The sequence below is a fragment of the Typopeltis vanoorti genome, chromosome 5 (genome assembly GCF_054136105.1).
Source record: "Typopeltis vanoorti isolate ZY-2024b chromosome 5, IOZ_Tvanoo_1.0, whole genome shotgun sequence".
NCBI lineage: Eukaryota > Metazoa > Arthropoda > Arachnida > Uropygi > Thelyphonidae > Typopeltis > Typopeltis vanoorti.
The window spans coordinates 5,766,209-5,787,818 of NC_143553.1; the positions used below are offsets into that span (position 1 = coordinate 5,766,209).

Consider the following 21,610-nt stretch of genomic DNA (forward strand, 5'->3'; position numbering starts at 1 on the left):
ATGATAGCCATGCAGCTTTCTTTTTTTTTGCTAGTTCTTCAGATAAATCATTATTCATTTTTATTATTTGTCCTAAGTAATTGTAGGAGTCAACTTGTTCTATAGGGATGTTATCAATACATAGGTGACTGTCATTTCTGTAGATGTTTTTGATCCATTTTGTTTTTTCTAGATTCATTTCTAAGCCTATCTTACTGCTGTTTGTGTATACTTTTTCACCCATTTCTTCTAGGTCTTTTGGGTTGATATCAGTACTAGATCATCAGCAAACATAAGGATTTGTAGCTTCTCGCCACCTATGATTATTCCTCCGTTTAGGTCTGTTTTTTTCAGAATGTATTCTAAAGTGCTGGTAAATAGATTTGGGGAGATCACATCGCCTTGGTGGACCCCTCTCTTTATATCTATATTTATAGGTTGATCAAATAGGGTTATTTACGTGGTCTGATTTTTGTTAATTAATATCATGTGGATGTAAGTAGGGTCCACATTTGTTTCCAGTAAGGCACTGATGACTGCATTGTGTTCTATGGTATCAAATGCTTTTTTAAAATCAATAAAGAAAACATAGAGGGATTCGGTATTCTCTGCATTTTTCTGTTAGTTGTGAAATGACCTGGATATGATCTGTTGTGGAGAAGCCTCTTCTGAATCCTGCCTGCTCTCTGCTGGAGTTGTCTTCGAGAGTGTTTTGGATTTTGTTCAGTATTACTCTGTTCATGATCTTATATATGTGAGAGAGTAGACAGAGTAGATTCCCAACATCCCAGGGTGCACCATGGGGAGGTAGAGTTGGACTTTGCGCCCCTTTTGTATAGTATCCTATCAAATGTCTTAGCAAAATCTAACATTATCTTAGTGTATCCATTCCCTTTATCCAACTCGGCCATAACATTGTTATAAAATTAACAAATTGCTAAAACATGACCTTCCTTTAGTAAACCCACTGTTCCTTTCAGAGTATAGCTCGTTTGTCTATCCATTTCTGTATGTGAGCTCTTCCAACCTCGCTTAAATCTTCACTGCCACGCAGAGATACTGATAAGTTGGTAGTTAGACATATCAGTTTTTGCACTACCTTTGTACAGGGAACTATCATACATTCCTTCCATTCCTGTGGTATCATTCCTGAGCTGAGACTCCTGTTATACAAACAGGTGAAAGGCGTAGCCAATTCAGTTGAACATTCCTTTAGCAAACATGCTGATATTCCATCTGTTCCTATTAACAAATTCTCTGGTTATGCAATAGCTCTTCAACCTCATTTTCATGCACCTCTAACTCTTCATCCAATGTGGCAGTAGCACTGTGTTACCGTGTTACATACACTTGGCTGATATATCTTAGGAAAGTTAGCATTCATTAATTGAACAATCTCATTAGCTTATGATACTAGAGTACCATTTGCATTTGGTCAAGTTATTCTTCCATATTCTTTTATTTGAAATGAAAATGAATTGAAAATTCTTTCTTTTGCTTTGCTGCATAACGATAAAATTCTTTTGGATTGCCTTTAGCCTGCATAGCTTTTCATTCTGTGATTTAGCTTTCTGCACAATACTTGTTACTTATTTTGGCCTGTGCTTCATATATTTCATAACTTCTCTCACTCTTATAATCATGATATTCTTTCCACGTCTTGCTTAATAAGGTTGCACATCCATTTCACTCCCAACCTATTTATTCTTTGAATGCTTTCACATGTAACTCTACTTGATATTGCCTGCCATTCAAGATTATTATCCTCATATTTAGTGTTGAATAACTATAGCTACTCCCTCTTATCTCTAATTATTATTGCCTGAATATAATATTTTGTATTTGTTGCTTAGAAGGATCATGCCTGTTTTTTTTCTTCTTTGTTTCAGTAATGCCTATTATGTCCATCTGGTACTTATCTAATTTTTCTTCTGGATAAGTTTCAGTGGAAAAAAAAGTTCCGTTTCTTTTCCATTGATGCTTATGTTGATAGTACCAGTCTTGAGCTCTGCTGATGTTGAGTTTGATGTGTTCTGGGAGTTGTTCTAGTAGCGGATTTTGCACTGTTGAACAGCTTAGACCTTAGAAAGGTCTAAGCCAGTGCTTTCCCAAACTTCTGGATGTCAGGCCCCCCTTTGGAAAAATTAAAATATTTCATGGCCCCCCTCGAAAAAAAATCGTAATATAGACATACATTATTATATTATTTATTGCATTTATATTCAATACAAAACATACACAGCGAATACTGCAAAAATCAAATGCAAGTATTACATTTTTAGCATCTTCCATACATGTTTGACATGGCACATTATCTCATATTTTTATATAGATAGATAGATATATTGTTATTGTACATTTGCAGCAAGCACATGAAACGTAAAATGATTAGTAATAAAGAAAGTATTAAAAAACTTCTTTTATGTTTTTAATAACAATTTAATGTGATGGATGTGTTTCAATACTGCTACACAAAAAGTCAATATCAGGTGAAATATTTGAAACTGCAATTCTTAGATTTCTGCTTTGAAATGAAACTTATATGAATAAGCATAGATTTACTAATATTCATTAAGCACTGAAATATGCAGGAAGCAAAATTTGTGAACTTGCACCAATGGGTGATTTTTTTTTCCATTAAAATATAAACAATAACAAAAAAGAAATAATAACAATTAAATACGTTTCTTTTAAGATAAAAAAATCTACTTAGTCTTAAAACATTTTAAATTTGTTTTCATTATTTCACAGCCCTCCTCAACAAAACCTATGGCCCCCAAGGGGGTCGCAGCCCACAGTTTGGGAAGCTCTGGTCTAAGCTATTCAATGTACAAAATATTGAAAATCTCCAAGGAATGAAAAGCAGGTGGTTGTTCTGAACAGTTCTTTTACAGAAAGTCAGAAGTCCTGTCCTGTGAAGAATGCTTCAGAACTAATTAATTATTGAAACTGACAAGCAGTATAGTAACCATCATGCTTGATGCTACATTATGACTTAAATGTTTTCTTCTGCTTTAGTAAAATTGTGCTCGTGCATGGGAATCGACCCCCTCCGTGAACACCAGTTCAATGCATGCAAGTGTATTTGTAACGTGTATAAAATGTGTATACTGATTTGTCAAGTATGACTTTTAGATGTTGCTACAGGCTTAATAAAATATTGAGGCAAGCTATTTAAAGTTGAATGTAAAGTGCTCAGACTGTGGGTCTAACTAAATAACACTGTTGAAGTGTTGTATAGAAGCTGCTTATTGATGAAATTCACTTTATTTTGAATTGTTTTAAGGAGAAATTGGTTTGTTTAGATTGTATTTTGAATGCAAATGTATATGCAGCAGCAACTGCTACTCGCGTTTCCTTCACTATAAGCATTTTTAAGGCTTAGAAATGAAGCAATCATGTTGTCAGCTTACTGGAACAGTATCTATAGAATTACCAGAAAAAACATCAGGAGAAGAGTCTCTGAGAGCAGGATAATCAGTTAAGTTAAATTATTGTCGTCTGGAAAGCTTTGCAGATTTTTAGGTAGGTTTTTGGGCATATTTGAAATTTTTATATAAGATTAGCAACTATATGTTTAAGAAGAGCAAAAAGGGACATTTGTTTTTTGGTGGCGAGCTGAAGTGTGTATGATGTGATGTGCTTGTACCAGGAATACCTAGTGGTAAATGCTAGTCCAAGAAAAGAGAGAGAGATTTGATTCTTTCTCTGAGCATCTGGGTAGTAATGAAAGTAAGTGGATGTGAATTTATTTCATTTTTCTAGGAAAGAAGATGGGATTATATTTCGCTATCGTTTGAAAGTGACTAGGTTGGCCTCACTTCACTGAAGAATAGTATAGAGATTGGTGTTGGAACATTCAGTTGTAGACAGGCTTGTTTACAGTTACTTGGAATGCTTAACACTGCAAGTGGTTTGACAAATGAGTAGGTGGAATGAAGTGTACTATTATCAGCAGAACCATAGATAGGATTTCAGGTGAGTGAAAGAAATCTTTTGAACACTCTTGCATTGGTACAGAAATCTGAAAAGAACAGTCACCAGAAAACAAACAGCTAAAGAAGAAATTGGCAACCTATTAAAAATAAATAACATGGAAGGTTGGACATGTGATTTGGGACCTCTTTTGGGATTTGTGCTTGGTTGCATGTGAGAATGATTGAGGAGGAGGGCGAAGTCAGAACTAAATCCATTCCAAGATTCAAGAGTATTACCAGATAAGTTAATTCTAGTTTTTTAGATTTTGCACAGTACTTAATTTGTGCTGCATTCTTTTTTATAGATATTTCCACAACTGTTATCTTGTCAAGGATATGAAGAACAGTTTTCTTTCAGGCATTTGGTTTTTCCTCTTGCAGAAGAGACTGGTTTAAGAACACATACACTTGCCACTGATGTTTCATAGCTTGTTTTCCCATCAATCCTAAACAACCCAGCCTTCAGTTGTCATTTATCCATACTGGCATATTAATTTTGCCATCTTTGTTAAAACTGCTAGAATATGTTCAGCAAACCAATTTACAGTTCTGTCACAAATTCATTATATTGATTTTTTTTTTCCTTGTTTCACAGTCCTCTCATGTTTTTCTAAAAATTACAACTTATTGATGTTAGATCCAATCTTGATACTTTATTAACAGAGATATTGTAAGTTTTAACTGCCTTCTGTAATCTGGTGTCATAAAAATAGATCATTTTCTCAGTTTTGATATATTAATTATATTTATTGCTTTAAACAGAGAAATAAACTAGTTTACTACGGTAAATATTCTTTTTCTTTTTGTATATGTTCTTTTAATAAATCAATATAAATAAAGCAGTTCATTGTAGTAAATGTAATTTTATTTTATGAAATATCTCTTTTTACATTTTAGATGGAAAGGCGGATACGCCTAAAAACACTTAATTCCCACATCACATGCAAAATCTGCAAAGGTTATTTGATTGATGCTACTACAGTTATTGAATGCTTGCACACATGTAAGTTATGCTATTCTAGTACATAATTGTGTGTCATGTAAAGTAGTTGTCCTTTTAAGTAATTATAAAAAAAATATGCTGCTGGCAATGTATTTGTTTCCGATGTATATTTTTAAATGTATTATGAAATCATACTTGATAATAAAACAAGATTTAATACACAAAAGTGATTACATATAAAATCAACAGAATTACTCTTTATTAGTAACTTCCTAATGTTTCATTGATGCTGTATCAGCATCTCTTTCAAATGAAATGAATTGTGCTGTTTAGGAAATGTGGTGATATGGCTAGTGTGAAGTAATGTGTATAGAACACTTGCAAAATTATTTAAAATTAGTTAGAGTAGTTAGAAGTAAGATGTTACCTGAATTTAGTGATGGAGAAATGCCTTTCAAACTTTAAGAGGGGCATATAATCATCAGGAAAAAAGTCTTTCAGAATTTTTTTTGATCTCAGATTTAAATTATGACAGAGCTTAGCAGCCTAACCTGTTTTTCTATAGTAGCTGGTGTTGTCAGAACATAGCACTTTGTGAACTGTAGAAATAGAAAGTATTTTATCTTGGGTATAATAAATGTTAAAAATACCAAGCAATTTTAAACCTGGTTTTACTCCATTTCCCAAGTAAGCAAACAGACAAACAAGTCAAGTTTGCGTCTGCAAGTGATGCAAGTCTAGCTGATCCTACAGGTAGTGCAAGACCTACAGGTAGTGCAAGATAAAATGGAGTAAAACCAGGTTTAAAATTGCTTGGTATTTTTAACATTTATTATACCCAAGGTAAAATACTTTCTATTTCTACATTTATATCTCCTCCAGAGATTTTTATTTAATAAGGTTAAAACACCTTATGGTAACTTGTTCTGGTAAAATACTTAAGCTCTGTATTACTAAATCTTGGTATTTCTAGCCTGGCTCCTACTGATGAGACCTCAATAAAGGTCGAAACCGGTCTGGGTAGTGACCCCTTGCCTTTAATACAAAACATCATACATCCCCTCCTTGGAGATGTGTTTTGGCATTAAGGGTAAATATTAAGATTAGTGATCGGAGCTTATGCCACCTTTACCACGAGTTGCCTTGGTCTTGCACTACCTGTAGGATCAGCTAGACTTGCATCACTTGCAGGCGCAAACTTGACTTGTTTGTCTGTTTGCTTACTTGGGAAATGGAGTAAAACCAGGTTTAAAATTGCTTGGTATTTTTAACTTTGTGAACTGCTGGTTATGTACAAAAGAATTGTTTTTAGAAGATGAAATCTGAAGCAGAGATATTTATCAGGTTTGAAGGTGCACCGAGATATTGAAACATGAAAGAGATTTATTGTTAATTAAATAAGTTTTGTGAATATTAACTGCACAATTAAATATGTAAAGTATGAGTAACTAAAGCTTTTGGCCATAGTCTGTCATTTGGCTGCTCTCTGGTGTATTGGTTGAGTTGTTATATCTTATTATAACAACTCAATGTGACCATGGTACATGACTTGAAAGTTTGAGAAACTTAATTTTTTTTTATTATGTGAATCCTGCCCCTAAAAGCTATCATGATTAAATTCTGCTCTAGAGATCATAGAACATTGTCAAGTTGCATGATGCCAATAAACAAGGTAGTAGTTTCACATTTCTTCTTCTTCGACCTGGTCCACTGCTAGATGAAGGTCTTCCCCGGTTTTCTCCATTCCATTTTATTTTTGGGGTTTTCCCATCCATTGCTTTCCATCAGTCCTAACAATTTCATCTTGCCATCTTTTCCTTGGTCTTTCTGTTTGTCTACTACCATCCATAGGTCTCCACTCTGTTAGTAATTTATGCAATCTTGCAGTGTGTCCAGCCCTTCTTTGAATGTATAATATAACTGAAATCCTACACACCTGTTCTCAATCTTATCAATTGGGAGAGTATCCTGTCTGAAAGTGTCACAGCGTGCACATTCCTTTCTGTGCTTCTCTAGGTAACTTTCAATTTGTGAATCATATTTTGAGTTAAGTTCCAGGTTTCACTGCCATATGTAATTACAGATATGACACACTGATTGGAAGTCTTCCCCTTTAAACTAATGGGAATATCACCTTTTGAAGATATCTTTCATCCTCCCAAAAGACATTCAACCAATCATCTCCCATTTAACCACATTCACAAAACATCCATGCCCATGTTGTGGATTCAAACCTATAGTCTATTGGTTGGCAAGCATCATACACTAATTGCTCAGCTATGGGTTTGATTCATGTGGCAGTTTTAGTTAGTTGAGGCTGAAAGCAATGTTATTTGTGTTTTGAGTAATTTACTAAGTCTTAAATGGCTCAGTTTGTCTGACAGTCCTTTGGGAGTTTTGTATGAGGTGCTTTGTTAATTATTAGTAGAGAATATTATACAAATACATTTATTTAAAGGTCATCATCAAATTCCTGCCAAGTACCTTCACGGGTTTTACAGGATATGACAGTACTACATGAAAAAAATTACATCATTACTAACTTCCTATCTACAATTTTCCTCCAAATCAGTCTGTTACTTGTCAAGACTCCAACATTATCAGATCTTATATTTCTATCATCTAAGGCACTTTGTATGGTATCAATCCACCTATATCTTGGTCTTCCTCTGGGTCGTTTTACTGCCAACCTGGCAGAGAACACTTGTTTTGCTAATCTTTCTTTGTCCATTCTGTTTAAGTGACCATACCACCTGAGATTAGCTCTGCTAACGCATTTCTGGATGCTGACAATGTCAAGTTCTTTCCTCCTAATATCCTCGTTTTTAATATGATATTGCCATTGATGCCATCTGTTCACGCCTATAATCTTTCTCAGGACTCTCATATCTGCGGTCTCTGGTCTTTGGTCAAGTGTTTTACTTCTGACCCAGCTCTCAGATCCATAAGTTAAAACTGGTTTGAACACTGTCTTGTATACAGCTAATTTAGTGTTCCAACTAATTTTTCTCTTATTCCATATGAATTTATTCAATTGACTTCTCACCATACCAGCTTTGTTGATTCTGTTGTCTATTTCGATATTTAATTTACCATCTTCACTAAAAATCGTGCCTAAGTAGCTGAAATGTTTTACTTGTTCCACAGGTTCTCCATTCACAATACAGTTGATATTTTCAATGATTCTGCCTATTTTCATTGCCTTTGTCTTTTTATTGCTGACCTTCATAACATATCTATTACAACAGTTATTCAATTTAGTCAGAGAATCTTGCTGACTTGTAGCGGATTTATTTGGAAGTATAACATCATCTGCATAAACCAAAGAGCTGACATTAACATCTCCAATTTTGATATCATATTTAATACCACTTTCCATCATAATGTGATCCATATAGATAATGAATAACAGAGGGAATAATGTACATCCTTGTCTCACACCAGATTTGACATCAAACCATCTTCCTGTACTTCCTTCAATTCTAACTGCTGACTTACAACTCAAATAAAGCCTAAGTATTGCTTGATATAATGCCCTTGATACCATATAACTGTAGCATATTGAATAGCTTCTCTCTTGGTACCTTGTTATATGCCTTTTCCAAATCGACAAAACTTAAATACAGATCTTTGTTATATTCCCATGATTTCTCCACTATTTGTCATAAAGTGATGATCTGATCCTGACAGCCTCTATTTGGCCTGAATCCAACTTGTTCTTCACCAAGCTTTTCTTCCACAATTCTTCTCAACCGTTTCTCAAGTATACTTGCATAGATCTTGCCAGGAACACTCAGTAGGGAAATACCTCTGTAATTCTCACATTCAGTTTTATTTCCCTTTTTATATATGGGTACTATGAGAGCTCTACTCCAATCATTGGGAATTCGTCCCTCTGTTCCAGGCTTTCTGCACTATGCAGTGCAAGCCACTGTAAGACTTTTATACCACCATACTTCAGCATTTCTGGTCGAATATCATCTACTCCTGCTGCCTTTCCACATTTCAAGCCTCTTTATGGCTCTTTCTACTTCAAGTATGGATATGTATTGTTGACTGCATGCCTGGTCAGTGTTTTTTATCACTGTGCTGTCATCACTGCTTGTTACATTTAGCAGTTTTTCAAAGTAATTACTCCATACTTCAAGGATATCTTTTTCTCCTGTTTTCATGTAACCTTTATCATCTCTAACTTCTTTTACATCTTTCCTCCATTTCTAAGCTTCTTTTACATCTTTCCTCCATTTCTAAGCTTCTTCAACAACCTCCAGAATATCTTACCACCTTCTTCATATTTATTTTCTATGTTCTTGCCAAAGTCCTCCCATGACTTTTGTTTAGCTAGTTTTACACAGTGTTTAGCTTTCTTACATTTCTCTGTATTCTTTAAGAGCACAAGCTGACTTATTTGCCAGGAACTTTTGATATGCTTTCTTCTTTTCCTTCACTGCCTCTTTAACTTCCTGTGTCCATCATCTAGTTCTGATTTTTCTATCCTTGCAGACAACCTGACCACATGCCTCTCTGGCTGAATCAATCAGGGTTTTCTTCAGGGCTTACCACTGAATCTCCAAGGTTTGGTTTCTGTTCTCAAACTCTTTCATTTTTTCTTCAATAATTTTTATGTATTTTAGTCTACAGTTCACATCTGAGAGCTGCTCAACTTTTATTCGCTTTAAAACTTTCTTACATGTTATTCTTTTCAATATGAAATTCAATTTTATCCTGCTCAAGACTAATTAGTGATCAATTCCAATTTCAAATCCTCTGTATGTACACTGGTGTCCTGCACCAGGGAGAAAACATCACTATCAACAATAACATAGTCAATGAGACTTTTCTTATTCCTTGCCTTTTCTCTCCATGTGAATTTGTGCACATTTTTATGTTGGTACATGGTGTTAGTAATAACCAGTCCATGACCTGAGCAGAAATCCAACAGGTATTTGCCATTATTATTGGCTTTGCTCTTTTCTCCAAATTTTCCCAAAATATTTTTGTATGTCTGACAATCATTTCCTACTCTGCTATTTAGATCCCTAACAAGGACCAACTTTTCCTTTTTCATTGTGTCAGTTGCTTTTTCTAAAGCCTCAAAAAATTCCTTCACTTCTACCTTAGTAGAACCTTCTCTGGGTCCATAGGCACAAATAAGTCTCATTGTCCAGTTCCCCATTCTCATATTTGCCCACATTACTCTACTTGAGACTGACTGCCATTCAAGAAGATTAGCCTCGTATTTTGTGTTGAATACTATGGGTACTCCTTCTTTTCCTTGAGTGTCATTGCCTGAATATAACATTTTGTATTTATTGCTCAGAAAGATCTCACCAGTATTTGTCTTTTTTGTTTCAATCACCCCTATTATGTTGATCTGGTACTTATCTAATTCCTAAGCTAGCTCCATTTCTTTGCCATTCATGCTTCCTATCTTTAACTCTGGTGATGTTGAGTTGGGGTTTGTTTTCAGATTTGTTCCAGTAGCTGACTTTTCGCTGTTCGCCCTGGTTCCCTGGCAAAAACAACGGGGGGCCTTGTTTAACTGGGCGACGCCCCAGCTGGCATGAAATTTTGTCATGTTGTACCCCATCATTTTTTATTTTGGTTTAACTCAATAAGAATACAATTTGGTCGGCTAAATCCCAAATTGCCAGCCCATCCTCGTTCGTTCAGTATCCAAGTAGATACCCAACAGGGTGCACCACGAGAAGGTGAGGATTGGACATTAGGTCAGAAGCCCTGATCGGTTCTCCGCATTTCTTTAAAGGCTATGTGGAGGTCTGCTCTCAGTTATACAGCTTTGACCCTTAAGCACTTTATTTAAAGGTGCATTTATTAAATAGTGGCAGTGATAACTACCAAAAAATAGTTTCTAGTAAACATTTTATTCATTTGAGTATAAACTTAAATTATGGTGCATTCTTATGCAATGTGGATTAGAGACTAGAATTTTAATACATATTCTTGGGGATCAGTACACCAGAACATTATCATGCATTAAAATAAAGGATTTATTTTACTGAGTTTTCAGAGATGTTGAATTTTCCATTCTGTCCTTTTTTGGTAGAAGGACCTGTAGTATTCCACCTGGACCCTTTTTGCTTTGTGATTATAATTTTATAATTAAGAAATAATTTTCAAATTTCTCTACCAAATGATCATTCTAAGTACTTCAAAGAGAACTAATTGTTGAATGTCATTTGAAGAAAATGTTTTTACATGGTATTGCACACCAGTAATGCATTCCCAGATCTGCTGTTGGTAATGTGTCCAAAAATTTGGAGTTCATTGGTGACAGTGAATCCCATATGTGACCAGGTATGCCTAACTTACTACCAGTTGCATTTGTTACTCTTTGAAATGGCTGATTACCTTCTTCCCATTAGACCCTGAAGAATCTGTGTTTGGAGATTCTTTGTGTTCAGATGTCATCTGAACACAAAGAATCAGATGTGTTCAGATGAACACATCTGAATTGTTTCCATCATGCATAGAGAAACTGTACTGTGTATGAATTTTTAGAGGAGGCTGCAACTCGCACACCTTTGTTAAAAACACTGAATATGCATCGTCGTTTGTCACTGACTAGAGACTAGAGTTAATGGAGAAATAGAACTCAATCAATCCTATGGAGCAGCACTGCTTGACAGAATTCTACACTCACATCTTTCAATTTGCTAGATTATTCAGGTGTGAAGGGCACCCAAACAATGTTTTTTTACTTGGGTGTGTTGTTCCATCGATGAGGTTTGGAGACAGCAGTGTAATGATATTGTATTGCTCCTCTTTGTATGAGTTAATCCCACAAAAAATGTTCAATAATTGTGCCTGTTTAATATGATGGCAGTTTTATGGTAAAGCTTCTGATACTATACTCTGTTCAAATTTCCAGTGATGAATATGTACAGAGCATCCAGTCGAATTAAAACTCAAAACTCGCTATGTGTTCATGTCAGGGCAATACACGCATTCCCCAAGCTGGGAAATTTATAATTTTCAGGAACAGTATACTCCAAATGAATGGAGTTCAAAAACTGTCAAATTTTGAGTTCTCTAAGAATGTGAAGACTAACCTTCACATTCTTAGAGAACTCAAAATTTGTCATGATCAAAAATATTGTTTGGAATTGGGAGAATGTAGAAGTTTGCTGTTCACAGTGGTTACATTCCTGAAAAACACTAAACAAATGCAATATGAAAATGGTCCACATTGTACCTCCCTAGTTTCAACATGTTACTACTACTTAAAGTGTAAGGTGTTGAAATCCCCAAGTTTTTCTAAAAAAATTCTGGATGAAATTTGTAGAGTTTTTGGAACATATAAACAACCCAAACATTACATAATTTTGATTTTTTACCATTCTATAAAACTAGGGAGGTCCAATGTGGACACTCTGTACTACTACAGAAAACATGGGATTAGATTTCTTAGTTTTTGCAATTCACATTTTTCCCCTAAGACCTATTTGACGATTTATCCATTGATGAAGTCCTATTTATTCCTTTTTTTACCCTGAACATATCGTGGTATTAAAATACATAATACAGTACTGTGTAAGAATAAAAGCCTATCCTCACACTAAGCATAGGTGGTTAGATAAGAAATTCACTTTTTTGAAGAATGGTGTGATTTTACCTTGGAAAGGTTTCTTAATTTTCCTGAAGATTATAATTAACTTTTGTATAGGATCTCACAGCATTGTGAATATCCATCATTATTATTTATTTATTTGGTGAAATTGTTGGCCTCATCATCTGCCTTTATATCATCTTTCATTTATACTGGTGGTTTTGATTTGAGTTGAAGTTCATCCTCATTAAGTAGTGTCATCTGTAACGAGATTGCCTTCATCCAATACAACTGAGTAATACAAGCGATCCCTCAAATCACTTTCTTCAATCTCTTGAGTCTTCCTTCCTATACATTTTTGGATAATTTCATAATTCCTCACACTTTGTCACAGATACCAGGAAATTCTGTCTTTCAACATGGAGTAAGAGCAGATTGTTTCATCTTGACCAAAGATACTTGGATAATAGTATAGTATCATTGATACCATCATTCAGTGTTGCCATCATTCATTAATTCTCTGTGAGATGCTTATAGTTGCAACTTAGAACTGTCAGCTTTATGATGGGCAGTTTTCACTGAACCTTTTATCAAGTAATTTTTCCAATAATACATAATGAGAATATTTAAGATCTATAATTTTTTTATAGCTGAATAAATTAAAACTTAAAAGTTCAGAATTTTATGAGGTTATGAAAATATAATCATCGGCATAGGAGTTGCTTTGGCCTGCACTAAAACACACAGATTCTGCCCAGGAGCCTGTATATTTGCTTTTTTTCATTAGTGCTTTAATTAGATATCACTGGCTTGACTGCTTGTTTCTCATCAGAGACCAATAGCAGTCCCATTGTCAATTATTATTATTATTGCATAGGCATCTCCATGGAATCCTAAGACTGATCATGGGAAAACCGAACTATCATCATGATATCTATCATACCTCTCCTTGAAACCATTAATAGACAAAGCACTCACAACTGACTTGGGCAACCCATTCCATTTTTTTCACCACTCTCCAAACAAAACATCTAGTCCTCTCATCCTTGCTAACCACACTCTTTTCCAACTTCCAGGATGATCTTTTTGTTCTGCCATTCTAGCTAAGTACTGAAACATTTCTCCTGCATCATTCTTATAAAATCCTTAAAGTAACTTTAATTATTTATAATATTCCCCTCCTTTCCTTTTTTTTTTTTCTACCTATCAAACCAACTTCTGTAATACACATACTCTTAATCTATCCTCATAGGGAGCATTCCACAGACCTTGCTATCTTGGTCACTTGCCTCTGGAACCTCTCCACCACCACCACTTCCTCATCTCTAAGAAACCCAGGTGACCAGGTCTGAGCATAGTAATCCAGATGTGGTCATATCAAGGCTTTATAAAGTGGAATGATAACTCTCTTATCTCTGCTTGTTTGTGTGTTTTTCAATAACCAAGTTATCCTTTGAAACCCTGGCTACTTTAGTAATATGCTCTATAAACTTCAATTCTCTATCTATTACTATCCCCATATCCCTGTTTTCATCGATTTCCTGGAGTACAGTTCCCTCACTGTTGTACACAGCTTGTAATCTTTGTATCAAATACATAACTATATACTTTTCCACATTAAATTGCCATCCATTATGTTTTGCCCATACTGCCAGCTTATTTAAATCAATCCTGCAAGCTCCTTTCCTGATTAACTATTGCCCTACCAAACTTTGCATCATCAGCAAATAACTGAATATCTGCTTCAAATTATTTCCTATATCATTTATGTACAACTTAAACACTAGATGTCCCAGCACAGAGCCCTGTGGCACACCACTAGTCATCTTCCCTCTTCTGGAGTCTGCTCCTTCATATACTACTTTTTCCATCCATCAGCTACCATTTTATTCATATCACCATTTATTGTAGTTTGCATAACAGAGTTCCACGTGGTATCCTGTCAAATGCCTTAACAAAATCTAACAGTATCATTGTCTAGCCATTCCCTTTATTCAACTCAGCCGTCACTCTATTATAAAAAAAGTTAGCACATTATTAGGGCATGATTGACCCTTCACAAAACCATTCTTCCCCTCTTAGAGTATCATATGTCTTTCCACCCATTCCTGAATTCTCTTTTTGACCAACTTTTCCAGTACTTTTACTACCATTCCTGAGATACTGAATTAGTCTGTCATTTGCTACCACAGACTTACATCCTCCTTTATGCAAAGTAATTATTTTGCCCTCTTTCCACTCTCTTCGGACTTTGCCAGAGCTGAGACTTAAATTAAAAAGCCTAGTCAGAGGCATGACCAGTTCCCCTGCACATGCTCTTAAAATCAGCTGATATCTCATCCATTCCTACAGCTGTATTTGCATTCAGATTCTGCAATATCCTGAGTACCTCCAATTCATCAACCTCTGTTCTCACATCAGTATCTGTCACTTCTGCCATAACAATATATTCATCTGGATGATATAACCTTGCAAAATAGTCACTTAGTAGCTCAACAATTTTGTCTGCCTCTGTTACCTCTCTACTATCTGAACTCATTCAAGTCATTTTCTCCTCTACTTGCCACATAATGAAAAAAAAATGGCTAATTTCTTCTCATAATATACCCTTTTTCTCTTACATACCCTCCACAACTCTCCCCCCCCCCCCCTTTTTTTTTTCAGCACATGCTTAATAATACTACTCATCCATCCTGCCTGATTTATCCTTCTGACCTTGGATATACAGTACGATATTGCTTCCTCCAGATACCTCTTGACTATCCTCCACACACTGTGAACATCCTTCCCTTGCAGATCTTCATGCCCTTGTACTGCTTCAGGCTGCATCCTAAGTATATCATAATCACCTGCCTTGCAGTTATGCATATATCGCTTCTTACTGGAATTTCCACATTTTGCTCAATTTCTTCCAATTTTCCAATTGGAAGAAATGTAGCCCTTAGTTATAGACAAGTCTTTTGATCCTATAACCAGATTCAACGCTCTTGCACCCTGAGTCCCCTTCATCGCATTCTGCTTCAAGTAATTATTTCTCAATAAGTGTATAACTTCCATTTCCTTCCTGCCACATGATCTTTCCAATCTATGTCCCAGAAGTTGAAATCCCACATAATAATAATTTGACTTGCACTCATTGTACTAATCTGCTGATGTACATCTTCCACATCATCACTAGCCTCAATTTCACACCAGACTGACTCAAAAGTCTGTCATTCTAATTCTTACTCCTGTTGGCTGCAATTCATCTGCCATCATCAGTAATACCTTCCCTGTCGTGTCTACTCTATCCTCCCTGAAAATACTAAACCCATCACATACTATCCCTGTAATTGTGTCATTTGCTGTTAGCCAAGTCTCACTAATGCTTATAACTTTTGGTGAGGTTGTACTAACCAATGCCAAAAACTTCTCCCTCATATTCCCGATTCTTCTAACATAAGAGGATGCTACAGTTTATATAAACTGTAGCATCCTCTTATGCCCCCTAACCACCTTTATATCCTGAATTGACTATATCATTTGATATTGTTGCCTAAGAGACTAGATTCCTAAACTTTTGTTAATTCACACACTCATTCACTTCATGGGAGCCTTCGTGTGCGCGCACACACACACACATTCTCTCTCTCTCTCTCTCTTTCTCTCTGCATCTGCCCTAATTGCTTTAATTTTCCTGACTTGGTTCTTCCACAATTTCAGTGAACAAAGTTCTTTCTAGACACTTAACTCCAAATCTATTTAAGTGCAGTCTGTCAGCATTGTCTGTCAAATCTTTCCATCCACCAAACTCAGATCATAGGTCCACAGACTCTACATCATTCCTTCTGCACAACCTGCATATTGATTTGTTAGGTATCATTGCTCTCCTTCTGAGTTTTCATCTTTATCATAGTGTGGCAGCAGACTCACCAACTTCACCCTCTCCTTCCCTTTTCACTTCTTCCAATAACCCCTTCACATCCTTCCTCATACAATACCTCTCATCTCTCAGGTCATTAGTGTCATCCAAAACATCAATTCCTTTCACCTTCCCTTTCTTCATTCTCACAGCATTAGTAATATTATTAATTTTCACAACAGGAAAAGATTTTTTTAATGCTTTCGTGGTACTCTCCCTTATCATAGAATCACCATAAAAAAATTGTCTGTTTTTTATGTTCTTTCTCTCCTTTATTCTTACAATTTTCTTTTTGGCTTTAGACATCTTGCATTTTTCTGTTCTCAGTTTGACTAATCTCTTGCTGTTTCTGCACCCCTTCAATCAGGCTCACTATTTCTTTAATCAGGTCTTCCACTTTCTGTTGAACGTCTACCACTGCAGTTTCAGTATTAACATCGATATTTACATTTCCAGTCTTCTCTCAGTACTCTATTCTACTATCACATAATTTGTTCTCTCTGCATTCACTCTCAAAACATTTACTATACAATTGTTCACCAGTTTTGCTCTCCTTCCACAAATATTTTAACCTTCACAATGAATACATCTCGCATATTTTACACTGAACAAAATCGCACATAGCTCGCCCAACGAAGACATCTTGGCAGCCATCGTTTTGCTATGCATAGGTGCCATTGCCAACAATATATAGTTCAAGGAAATATCCACGTTGTACTTACATCTAAATAATTCAGTCTATCTCACACACTTATAAAACAAATAAATGCAATAAATCTACTGGACATTGTTAGAAAAATTTGAAAAAAATTACTTATCTTTCCGCAGCATTATGAATCTATGTTGTTCACCAAATATCCTCCTTATATTCTTCAGAAATGAACTCGAGGAATGTTCATAAGTATAATACCAAAATATAGAGCTGAAAGGCTCAAAATTTATAAAGAATAAATTAAAACTGGTAAGTTTTAATTTGTTCTTTATAAATTTTAAGCTGGGTTTCTAATGTTTTTTGTTGTTCTGAAGATATTCTGAAATTTGTTTTTATTTGTAACTTTGTCTTTTAGATATGTTGCCATAAAACCTAAGTAATTAAAGTCTCACTTATACTGTTATTTTATCCTCTAATGATTTTTGATCTACTCTGATCTTTAGTAAAAAATGTCATGATTTTTAAGGTCTTTAAATTGTGTTAACTTAATTTTATGGCTATTTTGCCTATTTTTGTTTAGGAGTGCCCCCTTTTTATAATGTCATTGGCTTTTTACTCAGTTTTAGGGCATTACTGAAGTTTTAGATAGATATGAGAATATAAGAGGAGAAATTCCGACATACCTTGCTAAGGTATTACTGGCCATCTTCTTATTCAGCGACATCCTTGGGGTGTGGTGATAAACATTTATCTGCTATTTAGGGAAGGGAGTTTGGGAAACGGTGGGGGTAGAGTGATGTGGGAGAATTATTGGTGAGGCAAGGGGTGTGTGAATCTTTTTGAAAAACCTGGTTTTTATATATATATATATATATATATATATAATGAGGATGGTCTGAAAAGTTCTCAGCCTAACAATAAAAAAAATGAATTTATAATTTCAAAATTATTTTTATTTTTCAACATAATCTCCCTTAAGATTATACATTTATTTTAACGATGCTCCAGCACCATTATCCCGTCCCTGTAGTAGTTCTCAGTAAGATCTGCAAAATATCCCTCTAAAGCTGCAATCATCTCTTGATTTGAAGAAAAACACTGACTAACAAGGAAGAGTTTTAGTTTTGGGAAGAGATAGAAGTCAGAGGGGGCCAAATCTGAGGAATAGGATGCATGTTCTAACATTTCATAGTGCAAATCCCTTAATTTTCCCGTTGCCAAAACATCTTTGTGGGCAGGTGCATTGTCATGATGAAAGATGATTTTTTTTCTTCTGCAAACAGAGTTTTTTCTCATGAATTTTTTCGTCTAGTCTGGTTAAACGATCGGAATAATATTCCCTGGTTATTGTTTTAGCCTTTTCAAGATAATAAACAAAATGCCTTTAGCATCCCAAAACATCAATGCCATTATCTTTCCTGCTGACAGAACTGACTTTGTCTTCTTTGGCACTGAACAACTGGCTTCTGTCCACTGTTTTCACTGTTGTTTGAATTCTGGTGTGTAATGGTGAATCCAAGTCTCATCCGTAGTAATAAATCGACGTGCAAAATCAGTTTTATTCTTGTTAAAATGCTCCAAGCACTGTTCAGAGATTTTCATGCGAGTGCGTTTTTTGATTTGATGTGAGCAAGCGAGGCACCCCTCTTGCGCAAAGCTTTTTCATTTGCAATTCTCCATGCAAAATATATCCTACATGTTTTTTTGAAATGCCTATAGTCTCAGCAGTTTTGCACTTTGACTCGCCAGTCATCCAATACTATATTGTGCACTTGATCAATGATTTCTGGTGTTGTTACACTTTTGGATTTTGGATGTCCTTCATGTGGATCATCTTCAAGGCTGGTACGGCCACGTTTAAACTTGGCAGCCCGTTTCTTAATCATTGAAAATGAAGGAGAAGAGTGCCCATAAACTTTTATGAACTTCAAATGAATTTCTTTTGCCGTTAAACCTTCTTTAAGAAACAATTTTATAATTGCACGATACTCAACGTTATCCATTTCAAGGGATTCAGACAACACTTTTGCTTCCGACAACTGTATAAAACAAACTACTTGATAGAATGACTTGCAATTTCACATGGATGCTTATGGCAGATGTACCAACTTAGAAAAAAAAAAATCTTGCTGATATTGTTGCCATCTGTGGTCGAGGCCAAAAACTTTTCAGACCATCCTAGTGTGTGTGGGTGTGTATTAAGAGTGGGTAGGGAATGCTTTGGGATTGGGGGGGGTGAAAATAGGAACATTTTTTGGAGAAGAGGAAGAAAGATATGATGGGATAGGTTGAAGGGTGGGGGTAACAGGGTGTGAGCTGTTTCAACAGTGTGTCATCTTCAGAGCTCATAGGGGAAGTCACCATGTAGTACCTCGTTGTTCACCTTACTTCTCTTAGACCCGACATCCATATCTCTGATACCTGTCATGTCATGATAGCATCTTAGTCACATGCTTTGGCAAAATTCGAAATCAATTCTCCTTATCCATCTCTACAGTCATTCTATTATAAAAATCAATTACTAAAGGAAGACCTACCTTTTTAGAAAACCCATGTGTGTTTTATGGATGTAAGTAGTAAAATATAAAAAAAAGCTGATTTTGAAGCCCAAAAAAGTTACGTTGGGAGACAAATAAAAATTTGGATTTTTTTTTTTGAGCTACTCTTAATAGGTGGCTGTAAAATAAAATTGGCTGCATTCTGTTGTTTTCAGCCTAGCAGCCTAAACAACTTTTTGCAAATGAAAGCTGCATTTTTTTTTTTTTTTTTTTTTTCTTTCCTTTCTTTCTTTCCAGCTTTCAGCATATCGAGACATTTTTAGGACCTCTGAGTTGTGTGAAGTAAGTAAATTACATATTAAAGAATTTTTACAAATCGCCAGCATCAATGTTAAAGCAGAATAAAATACTAATTATATGAAGATCCAAAGGCTTCAATTCGACGACGTGAACTTATTTAAGTTAAGGGATATTACATCCCATATTGTTTCATAGCCGAATATAGAAACTATATAAAGTTTGGCGAGTCCAAGCGTAAGCAAATACCTGGTTAGTGCAACATTTGGTGCAATTCATTTGGCAGTGCAACACTGTGGCAACTCATAGTAAGGGTGGAGCAAGCTCTGTTCACTATTCTTAGTATTTAACCATAATGTGAAACCCAGCTCCTAGGAGCTGTGTTACTGTTCTACATTATGAGAGAAGGTCACTACCCAGACTGGTTTCAACCTTTATTGAGGTTTCATCAGTGAGTAGGTAGACCTAGATAATGCTAAGTTTGTAGCAAACAGAACTTACATACCCTACTATAAGAATTGCCAAGAAGGTGTCCTAATAAATTACTAATTATATGAAGAGCCAAAGGCTTCAATTCGGCGACAGGTCTTTGCCTCTTCATATAATTAGTAATTTATTAGGACACCTTCTTGGCAATTCTTATAATAGGGTATACAAGTTCTGCTCGCTACAAACTTGGTATTATCTAGGTTTACCTACTCATTGATGAGACCTCAATAAAGGTTGAAACCGGTCTGGGTAGTGACCTTCTCTCATAATGTAGAACAGTAATACAGCTCCTAGGAGCTGGGTTTCACATTATGGGTAAATACCAAGAATAGTGAACGGAGCTTGCCCCTTACTATGAGTTGCCTCAGTGTTGCACTATCCAGGTATTTGCTTATGCTTGGACTCGCCGAACTTTATATAAAAGGAATAAAATGTTAAAAAAAAACAAAGTTTATACTTTTATACAAGTAACTTAGATATATAGGCAGTGTAATATTAAGTTCATGTTACTTCAGATTGCAAAGAACGTGTGTGCACTGTGGTTTTAAGTCACTTAGACTCTTATAAAGTTTTGTTCTATTTTAACTAATTTTATTTGGCTAGGTAATAAAAAAACAATTAGTACTCATCAATTAAATGTAATTTATTTCAATGGATATGATCTAATTTTAACAGCAATTCTTACAGGTTTGGCCATGAGAATTTCAGTGTTTTTACATAATTCATGTTCATATCGTACTCTTTCTCTGATTTAAATTATTACTATATCTAATTTTAAAACCAGACATGGCCTAGCTAACCATCGAACTGTATTGTTTTATCATCACTTGACTTCAGTTATCAAAATGCTGTTCACTTGAAAATGAAGTGAATAGAGAAAAGAAAAAAAAATAGATTACAGTTCCTTTGATTTCTGAGTTCCCCTGTTTTTGACACGCTTTCTACCTTTGCATAAATGTTTTTTTTTAAGCATTCATTCAGTGATTTTTTACTTTTCATTTGTTACTGTCACATGACACACCATTCATGATCCTAAAAAAAAAATTGCAGTTTCCTTCTCAAAAGTCTACTTAGGCTTGAAGGGATGAAAGTAACAGAATGGAATAATAAAAATTTCAAATGTTAATTTGGTCCACACCATTACTTTTTTTTTTGGACTTCTAAGTCAGCTGTTTCTAATTTTAAGGCATTTTTTTTCCATAATGCTTCAGCCAAGGTGATTTGGGGCACACTTATTCCACTACATATCTACATAACACAAATTCACCTTGTGGATTCATTCATGGCAGCCATCTATTAAGTGT

At 35.2% G+C, this 21,610-nt stretch overlaps 1 protein-coding gene across 4 annotated transcripts in view; it reads left to right on the forward strand.

Annotated features, from left to right (window-relative positions):
• Nucleotides 1-21,610, forward strand: part of l(3)73Ah (polycomb group ring finger 3-like lethal (3) 73Ah) — a 203,041-nt gene that overhangs the window by 48,697 nt on the left and 132,734 nt on the right. For all 4 annotated transcript variants that reach the window (XM_090393034.1, XM_090393035.1, XM_090393037.1 and 1 more), the window contains one exon: nt 4,854-4,959. In XM_090393034.1, the coding sequence (XP_090249160.1) occupies nt 4,854-4,959 (106 nt within the window). The remainder of the gene's footprint in view (nt 1-4,853; nt 4,960-21,610) is intronic.